The 9,633-nt window shown below is 41.8% G+C and overlaps 1 protein-coding gene and 3 non-coding genes across 4 annotated transcripts; all 4 read right to left on the reverse strand.

The window, feature by feature from the left end:
* Positions 1 to 58: 58 nt before the first annotated feature.
* Positions 59 to 9,538, reverse strand: Nucleolin (nucleolin multifunctional protein). Its single transcript, XM_048428881.3, has 14 exons — positions 9,363 to 9,538; positions 8,288 to 8,407; positions 6,480 to 6,978; positions 6,056 to 6,244; positions 5,865 to 5,954; positions 5,538 to 5,679; positions 5,043 to 5,167; positions 3,674 to 3,797; positions 2,972 to 3,129; positions 2,354 to 2,477; positions 2,006 to 2,139; positions 1,388 to 1,514; positions 825 to 1,048; positions 59 to 722 (listed from the first exon to the last, which is right to left on the reverse strand). The coding sequence occupies exons 1-14, from the start codon at positions 9,378 to 9,380 to the stop codon at positions 640 to 642; spliced, it is 2,157 nt and encodes a 718-aa protein (XP_048284838.3). The 5' UTR covers positions 9,381 to 9,538; the 3' UTR covers positions 59 to 639.
* On the reverse strand, positions 1,203 to 1,335 carry LOC125396915 (small nucleolar RNA SNORA75). The gene has a single exon (XR_007230942.1). It is a non-coding gene; the product is annotated as a small nucleolar RNA SNORA75 (small nucleolar RNA).
* Positions 1,828 to 1,907, reverse strand: LOC125396909 (small nucleolar RNA SNORD20). Its single transcript, XR_007230936.1, has one exon. It is a non-coding gene; the product is annotated as a small nucleolar RNA SNORD20 (small nucleolar RNA).
* LOC125396907 (small nucleolar RNA SNORD82) lies at positions 5,749 to 5,818 on the reverse strand. The gene has a single exon (XR_007230935.1). It is a non-coding gene; the product is annotated as a small nucleolar RNA SNORD82 (small nucleolar RNA).
* Positions 9,539 to 9,633: the final 95 nt, after the last annotated feature.

The following is a 9,633-nucleotide window of genomic DNA, read 5'->3' on the forward strand; positions in this document are numbered from 1 at the left end:
TTAGTCCTGCCTAACCTGGAACTCAAAAACTGTGATTAAAATTATATACCACACAATGTCTTGTATGGCTTTACTTTACTGCCATTTCAGCAATGATCCATGTGTCTCTCAACCAACCAATTGTCCAGTACACCCACCATCTGAGGTGCAAATGCAGCATCTTCAACAAACCTTCCAGTTCAGAAACTGCTGTGCCTCCTCCCCTCAAACTAATTTCCACTTTTTGTGGAAAGATTGGAAGATTTCCCAATCTTCTACTGGGATTCTTGAAACATCTCAAATGTTTCAAGATGTTGTGTTCTCAAATCCCCACTAGTCGGAATCTTGAATAGCAAAGTTGGTCTTGCTGAGCTCTTAAGTATCATTCCAAGAGGAATCTTTAGGAAGTACAAATCTGGCACCAGAGTTTAGGACTTTTAATTTGTCCTAAAGTCACTGAAGCAAAAAAAAAAAAATAAAAATAAAACCATGATAAACATTCTTTTACAACCCCCAACACAAAAAAGAAAAAAAAAAGACTGTAGGAAAAAAAACCCCTGGAAATGTCCTTAAAAGGCTCTGTCATTTTTAACAGGTAGCAGTGTAAAACCCCAGAGTCCTTTCTTTAAAATGAATTGGGAAAGACTGGGATGGAAGGAATTATTCAAACTTCGTCTTCTTTCCTTGTGGCTTGAAGTCTCCCCCTCCTCCTCCTCCTCTACCACCTCGGAAGCCTCCTCGACCTATAGGAAGGCAAAACATCATGAAGAATGCATAATACTTGGAATTGACCTTCCCACAAGAATGGTTAGGACACAAAGTTAGAAACCAGAGGTCCAACCTACCTCCAAAGCCGCCCCGGCCTCTGCCGCCAAATCCGCCTCTTCCTCCTCTGCCACCACCTCGGCCTCCAAAACCTCCTCTGCCTCCTCCTCGGCCACCAAAGCCACCCTCACCCTTAGGTTTGGCCCAGTCCAAAGTAACTTTGTTTCCATCAATTTCTCCATCTTCCATGGCCTCCTTGGCAGCTTTGGCATCTTCCTCACTGTTGAAATCTACAAAACCGAACCTAAAACAGAATAAAAACCAGACATTTTAAAATATGCACATTCATACATACCAGAACCAAGTCATTCACACATAGTAATTATACAAAAAGCACTTTTACAGGAGGTCAAGACATAAATGTGATTAAATTCTGATTGGTCTGAATTTAGATCTCAGAATGTCTCACACAATAGCCAAATATACCTCTGTAAAAACAGAAGCTAAGAGCTAGTTCTGTGAATTCTCTCTTCTTCTCTTGCGAATCCATAATCTGCCACCAGTAGACAGAAAGGAGCTCAATGAGAAGACACTGAAGAGCCAAGCTGTCCATGAAGAATAAAGAAATGCAGCTATGTCCTACCCTTTAGAGGAACCTGTTTCCCGATCTGTGACGATTCTTGCACGCACAGAGCCCTCAAATGATTCTTTTAAGGTCTCCTCAGTGGTATCTTCAGAAAGACCTTTGACAAATAGCGTTTTGGATGGCTCTGGAAGAGAAAAATGATGTTTGTTTGTTTTACAGGGTTTCACTATGTAGTCTTTGCTGGTCTAGAACTCTGATCCATTCATCCTGCCTTGACTGCTAGGATTTAAAGTCAAACTACCACATCCAGTTGAAGTACATTGTTAATGACAGTGACTTTGTATGTAAAATGTATACAACACTTGTTTTTAATCAGAAAAAAGCAATTAATTCCAAGTAAAGGTAGAGAGACTACACTGGATTTGACAGATCAACCTCAAGAGAATCCAGAGGGCAATCAAATCCACAAGTTGCTGCTTTGAGCTGACATGACACAGCTGGATCAGAACTTGACTATCTAGAGGAATTTTCTTGAGATTTCATCAATTATTTCTCAGGTAATCAGTCATCATATCCAGTTGTCATTTACTCAAGCAGCAACTTAAAGCAACCAGTCCCACATTAGCTCAAAAAACTGCCACCCAAACCCAGCTACATCATGCCAAGAGGACTTACGACTTCTTGCATTAGCTGATCCCCTGGGTCCTTGTAACTCCAGCCTGATTGTTCTGCCCTCGATTTCCATTTTATTACAGGAGCTTAAAGCTTCTTTAGCATCTTCAAATGAAGCAAATTCTATAAATGCATACCTGAGAATCGAAAAAGTCTATACTCAGAAAAAAGCTTACAAACACATGGCACCAGCACCAATACTATTACTATCAACATTTACTGTCACCTGTATAGGTAGGTAAAAAGGTCTTGGTTTTTTAGCTAACAGGACAGTGTTGTAGGTTTACCCTTATTAGCTGTGTAAAGAATATGTCTGGCTCACATCTAGCAACATAAAAATAATTATTTTACCCTTTAGATTTGCCTTGTTGGTTCTGGGGCACTTTGATAAAAGTTGCTTTCTCAAATACCTCCTGAAGAGTTTCTTCTGTTGCACTGTAGGAAAGGTTACTTAAAACCAAAGTTTTTGATTCACCTGCAAGTACAAAGATGTCGTTATTAACAAGGCACGTTAAATTAAGTCTGTATAAATTAAAGCGCTCAGACAAGTAGGCCACGGCGGGCTACATAGCAAGCTTGTTTCAAACTACCCCACAAAAGAATGTTAAATGAAAACAATGGTACTTCAGCCATAGGCCCTATATCATATAATCCTAAGAATCACCACACTTGACTCCAAAGACTGAGCATCACACAGTTATGCCTTCCTTGCTTGCTCCTTTTATTTTCAGTCTAACTATATATGACTGAAATGATGCTATCCTAGAGTATTATTTGTAAAATATGGTTTAAATCATAAGACACACCTAACAAGGAAAGCAGTAATTGCCTTCTCTGAAATTAAATTGTAATTTAAAATATCGCTCATTCATGAATACTAAGCATTATGAACAAAAGATGAATTAATTCTAGCTAATCATAAAGAACTTGAAGTATGAAAACAAATGACTTCTATCCCCATGAACTTACCACTCCAAGTACTATTCTTTCCAGTTCTTTCTTGCCTTTGTTGTCCTTTCTCCCCAGTGTAGTAGAGTGACACAGACCGCCCATCAATTTCTGTCCCCTGCTTCTCTTCAAGGTTTTTCTGTGCATCAGCTTCAGACTTAAATTCAATGTAAGCAATCCTACAATTTTGATAAACAGTACCAACAGCTCTAAGATCAAAAAACCATACTATGTTTAACTGTCCAGAACCACATTCTTCTCATAAAATATGGAAGGTTAGTCTGATGGTACCAGGAGCCTGAGGCAACAGATACTGATTTGGATGTAAGGCCAGCATGTAACAGCGATCATAGCTTCTAAAGCAATCAGCTGGTCTTGATGCCACACTCCTGAACTCAGCACCTTAGGTGGTGGAGGCTAGAGAACCTGGCTACAAATTAAGTCTGAGATCAACATGAACTGCATGCAGCCCTGTTTTGGATGCAGCCCAGATGTAGAGCTGGAGAGATGGCTCAGTGGTTAAGAGCACTGGCTATTCTTCCAGAGGTTCTAAGTTCAACTTTCAGCAAACATATGGTATCTCACAACCACCTGTAATGACATTTGGAGCCCTCTTCTGGCATTTGGGCAGAACACTGCATACATAATAACGGGAGGGACATTAAACTACCAACTCAAACACCTATTGGTGAATAAATGTTTATCGTTTAGATACAAACATACCCTTTACACCTCCCATCCTGGGTAACCATTCTGATCTCCACAGCATCTTCAAATGCTTCTTTTAATTCATCCTCAGTGATGTTGAATGAAAGGTTTTTTGCTATAAGTGTTCTTGCAGCTCGAACTAGAATTTAAAAAAAAAATCCAAGTACATCATTTAACAAGTCACTAGAGAATAAAACAAAAAGCTTCTATAAAGGACAAAGTTCTATACTAAGAATAAAGAAATAAGGGTCGGAGAGATGGTTAAGAGTACTTTGCACAAAGAGGAGCCATGTTCAATCCTTAACACTCATACACTAGGCACACATGTCGTCTACATATATACAAACTTGCAGGTGGGGGGAACATCCCACCCAACCCATTTAACATGTACAAATACAGTAAAAAAGCAAAGGCACAAATTTAGGATTCTGATATAATTTAAGAACATTTACTAATCTCATTGCTAACGAAAAACCAAATTCCATGACTGAAAGACCTGAAAGTACAAATTTAAATACTTTTTGAGCAATCACATTAACCAAAATAGACAACAATATCTGAGCTGTTATTAGTATGTCAAAATGCAAGCTCACTAAAAACATTGTATATAGTTTCCTGGTGGTTATGTATATTTTAAGGTTCCATCCCCAAGATATCTCATCACAAATATGGACTACAACAGTGACATGTGTCTTTCTGCAGTAAGTTCATGACCTGTATAAACTACAAAATGAGTTCCTAGCCACCTTCCCAAATGTTTGAAAGGGGAGTGAGGATATATTATGTACCACAGGGTTAATGAGTGCTTGCCTAGCATGCAGAGGGCCTAAGTTCAGTTTCTAGAACTGTTAACTAAAGAGAAAACAAACACTTCAAAATCCTAATTCTAAAGTATGAAATCCTTTGTGTATCATGAATTCATTCTAAGAGATAGGTCACTTATAGTTCTTTTTATTGTTTAAACATGATGCAAGCTGAGATCACAACACGAAGCACACATGTTCAGGACAACTCTGGTGTTTCTCTCCTACTTTGTGCTTCTAGGGAGGAACAAAATCAGGTCATCAAGCTTCACAGTAAGCACTTTTACTTAATAGTTATTCATTCTAATTTCCTAAGACAATCCCTGCTGAGTGTAACACACTACTATTAATACCAGCCTTGTTTACCTAGTGAGCCTCAGAATTGTCAGTGCCACACAGGTAAGACTCAGAAAACCCTTTGGAATTCATAAATTTTAGCAGTCGAAGACAGCGACACACCCCAAGAACTGGTCTTGTCAGCCTTCTCACCATGAACCAAAAACCTCACACCTATTGTCAATCTTATGGGTTTAAGGGAGAATGGGCAAAGCCTACCTACTAGACCCTTTTCTTTTACATACCTTTCTTACTATCTCTTCCTTTTGGTTTTTCTAGTTTAATTTCATTGCCAAACACTTTTAAACCAGTGAGTTCCAAGGCTTTTTCTTGGTCTTCAGCAGACTCAAAGTCCACATAGCCAAATTTCCTTAAAGATGAAAAGGACAAAATTACAGGCATGAGAGTGATCTAGATCATCTTCATTTCCCACAGAATCAAGTCTATGTACCAAGATGACAGCAGACCCAGATGTCTTCATTTACTGCACTGTTAACTGATAGTACTAGCTGGAAAAGGAACCTGCTCTAAAAGCATTCAGTATGACCATAAAGGTTCAAAATGCCAATTTTTAAACTTGCTGTTACCTGACATAACAAGAAGTCAAATACTGAAACTTTAAATCTGTGGGTTCTATGATTTGATGATTTAGTTCTTTAATGGCTAATCTTCATTAAAATAATACATCTTCATGTTTAACAGTATCTACTAGTAATCCACACATACAATAAAAAGCTTACCTATTTGTACCAGTTCTGACATCCACAACAGCAAGATCATTTTTAGCAAAAAGTTCACTGATGGCATCTTTTAATTCTGCAACAGACTTGTTTGGATTAAGGTTTCCAATGAAGAGATTATAAGGTGTTGTTGATTCTGAGCCTACACAGAAAAAACTTTGTTCACTTATAAGATCACTACACATAAACTTCAGCATAAAATTTCTATGGAGCACATCAGCATATTGAATCTCAACACCAGGTTTCAGTATTAAGTCCCTTTGTCATTCATCACTTGTGCTATTGCTGCTTTTATCTCCTCTCACGCTCCCCAATTTTGCAGGTTACCTTCCACCACTTTCTGTTTCTTGGCTTCGGGGACTTCTTTCTGCTTGGTCATTTCCTTCTTCCTTTTTCCAGGCGCTACTTTAACAGGCTCTGGATAAGATTTTTAGTGTCAATCATGAGTAAACAGACATCTCAAACACTTCCATTAAATATTAATGAGGTAAGTCCAATTTAGAACTTAATTTGATTACCTTCCTCCTCTTCTTCATCTTCATCCTCCTCTTCTTCATCTTCTTCCTCCTCTTCATCATCATCCTCATCATCTTCATCATCCTCATCGTCCTCTTCTTCAGCCACAGCCTTGGTTTTCACAGGAACAACTTTTGCAGGAGCTTTCTTTCCTTTAGCAGGTGTGATCTCCATAGCTTCTTCCTCAGAGTCTAAAAGAAAGATGGCTCAGCAAAGACAGGCATTTGCTGCCAATTTTGGTAACGTGAATCCTTCACACCTTAAAAGAGTCTTAGAAAGGAAACGAAATCCTGACAACATGCACAGTTATGAGAACTATGAGCAAAAAATGTGACTTTCTAATCTAACTATAAAGTGAAAGTACACACTATATTGTTAGCAAAACCTCCTAGGTCTTAAGTATCCTGCAACCCGAAATCTACTTACCATCTTCATCATCATCATCATCATCTTCCTCCTCATCATCTTCCTCATCTTCATCCTCTGAGGCAGGAGCAGCAGCAGCAGCTACTTTTGCTGGCTTCACTCCTTTCACTATTGGTGGTTCAAATTCATCCTCTTCCTCATCATCTTCATCATCCTCATCACTGTCGTCTTCATCATCATCATCTTCTTCATCTTCATCACTCTCTTCCTTCTTGGCATTCTTACCATTCTTAGCACCCTTGGCTGGTGCGACAGCTCCCTTTTTACCAGAGGCTGCGACCAATGCTTTTCCTTGTGTGGTTGTTCCCTTCTTGCCAGGTGTTGCAACTGCTTTGGCTGGTGTAACTGCCTTCTTGGCTGGTGTGGCTGCTGCCTTTTTACCTGGGGTAACAGCAGCTTTCTTAGCTGGTGTGGGAACTGCAACCTTTTTTGTCTGTGAAACAACTACCTTCTTTGCCGGAGTTGTAGCCTTCTTGCCTTTTTTCTGAGGGATGACAACCTTAAATGCAAACAAATCATGAGCATTTTCCTATATCCAATGTTAATATATTGCCACTATGAGTTCAAGGACACTGGCATTAGTGTTAAGTCCCGGAATCAAATGACTACAGATATAGCAGTTAAGAGTACTTGTTACTCTAGTAGAGGGACTCAAGGTCAGTTCTCAGCATCCACATGATGGCTCTAAATCCAATTCCAGGAATCCAAGAGCATTCTTCTATGCTGAGGGCACTAGGCATGCTTAGTGCAATTACACACACACCAATAAACAGAAAAATAAATCTTAAACCCTGGAGTCAGGGTACATGGCTTTCTATGCTCATAGCTGCAGATGCTTATCAGACAAACACCCAAGTTTTTTAGAAACCCTCACAAACAAGACTAACTTTTAATTCCACCCCTACACCTCAGCCTAACTACTAGAGTTACAAAGAAATATTTTACTTTCATTTAAAAAAACAAAGTTCCACCCAAACCACAGTTCATTACTAGTATACTTCTAAAGAAATCTGAGCATGATTATATAGCCCCAATTTAGCTGAAATTCAAGAATATCCCTACTTCTGCCTCCTGAATGATGGATTAATTAAATTACCATGTCTTTAAATCATTCATGATAGAATACTGGCAATGATAAATCTTGCTTGGATAAGAATTCAAAGATTACACTCACATCTAAAGTGTTCAGTTTCGTTTCTTAAAATACAGAAAAAATAAACCCATACACATAGGAATAATAAATATGGTGCCACCTGAACGAGGAGACCCTTATTCTTATCTAAATGAAAGGCCTGGGTTTCTTAATAAATTTTCTGTCATAGGCTCCATGCAGTGGCTAACGACTTTATTCAGTAGAATCTGAGACTGCAAGGGTCATGGGGCGACCCTGATTCAAAACAAAAATGGGAATTTTGTGTCATAATGTCCTTCCAAAAATGCATGAAGCCATGTGATCGTAGTATGAAGAAAAATAAGTTGGATAAATTCTGTCTTTCAAATAAGGAGGGAAAATAACCCTACAAATCTGTTAGGAAATCTATTACAGCACATGAAACCTGACTAGTGAAATGGACATGCCTCCCATATTGTCTATTTAAACCCTCAAATGATTATCAATGGCAGTAAAGTACTTGTCACTCACTACATACTACAATACTGTATTTCTGATAAACATTCAGTTCCTTCGGTTTCATTGCTGCATCTTAAGTTTATCCACCTGCCTCTGCCTCCCGTGTGCTGGAATTAAGGCGCTAGCACAGTCCATCGTATCTTAAGCATTTAACATGACTTTTCAATTAGCAGTATACCTCCTCTTCTCCACTGCTGTCATCTTCTTCATCTTCTGACATTTCTTCATCCTCACTATCTTCTTCCACTTCCTTTGGGGGAGGAGCCATTTTCTTGGATTCACCGTGGGTTTTGCCGGCCTACACAAGTGGACACAAAATCATGCCTCTGCCCCATTTTGGGCTTTGTCATTATCTTCTTTCTTAATGCCCACTGTTAAAGTGCACAAGCAGACCTTTCGGCAATGCACGACAATTTCATGGCATATTTTGCTCAGAACCACCTATAATTTCTTTCCTTTTCAGAGAACTGAAATCTCTACCATTAACTACCAACGCATTTTAAAGGTCTACTAGTCCTTGCCTTTTATGTTCTAGCACCTTCGCCTGAATTCGACTTAGGGATAGCCCTCTCCATTATTTGCTGGGGCAGGGGTTATCTTCCAAGTCCCTTTTTAGAAAGAGCACCTCTTTAAGAGATCTACTTCCGACTTTCTCGCGCTGGAGGTGGGCCACGTGTGGGGACCAAGCAGGCCACGCGCTCCGTCTGGAGTCCACCACGTGCTGGTCGGCCCGTCACGGACAGATCGGGGATGGCTAGGTTCCCTACCTAGGTCAATCCTCCTGATCCCCTTACCAGTGTACCGGAACACCCCGACCCCGAGACGCGCGACACACGCGGAGCGCCAAAACCCACGTGGCGGGCCGCGCACCGGAGCACGTGCGCCAGGAGGCGGGGCCCAGCGAGCGCCGGTCGCACGAGTTTGGTCCCATCTCCAACCGGCGGGCCCGGCGCCTTCTCCACGCTCGGCGCCGCCGATCTCAGTCCCCCCCCGTCCCGCGCGCGACACACACACGCGGCGACCCCCGGCGCACCCCACAGCCACCTTCCGGAACCCGCCTCGGCCCTTCTCACCATCAAGTCAAGAGGCCAAACGCCGCGAGACCTCCCGCTAGTCGCGCGAGACTTCCCCCCAGCATGGCGCCCTCGAACGCTCCCGGGATTGCGCGCAGGCCCTCCTCCCCTCCGCGGCGCGCGCGCGCCCCTTAGGCAGCAGGCCTCGCCGCCCGTGTCCGCGCGCGCAGGGCCTCTCACCTTTGCGAGCTTCACCATGGTGGCGGATGACGGCGGCGGAGCGTGCGGCGAAGTGAGCAGCTCGGAAGAGCCCGGGAGAACCGACGCGAACTCGACGGCAGCGGCGGGCACTGAAGACACAGGAGAACGTACGACTGACTGCCAGCTACAGCTAGCGTCTGAGGCAAAAGACTGAGCCTGCCCAGTAATCGCCTCTGGAAAGGCGACGACGGTGTCCTCGTGACCCCGCCTCCGCCAACCAGAGCCCGCGTCCGTTCCCCGAGCCAACCGC

The sequence above is a fragment of the Myodes glareolus genome, chromosome 1, assembly GCF_982192425.1.
Source record: "Myodes glareolus chromosome 1, mMyoGla1.1, whole genome shotgun sequence".
NCBI classification, from domain to species: Eukaryota; Metazoa; Chordata; class Mammalia; order Rodentia; family Cricetidae; genus Myodes; species Myodes glareolus.

Bases quoted from the DNA above. Each gene is read 5' to 3' on its own strand.
- Nucleolin (XM_048428881.3), bottom strand. The intron at 5,955-6,055 runs GTAATCAAATTA...AATCTTATCCAG, and splicing joins AGATGAAGAAGAGGAGGAAG to AGCCTGTTAAAGTAGCGCCT. The intron at 723-824 runs GTAGGTTGGACC...GCCTTCCTATAG, and splicing joins AGGCCGGGGCGGCTTTGGAG to GTCGAGGAGGCTTCCGAGGT.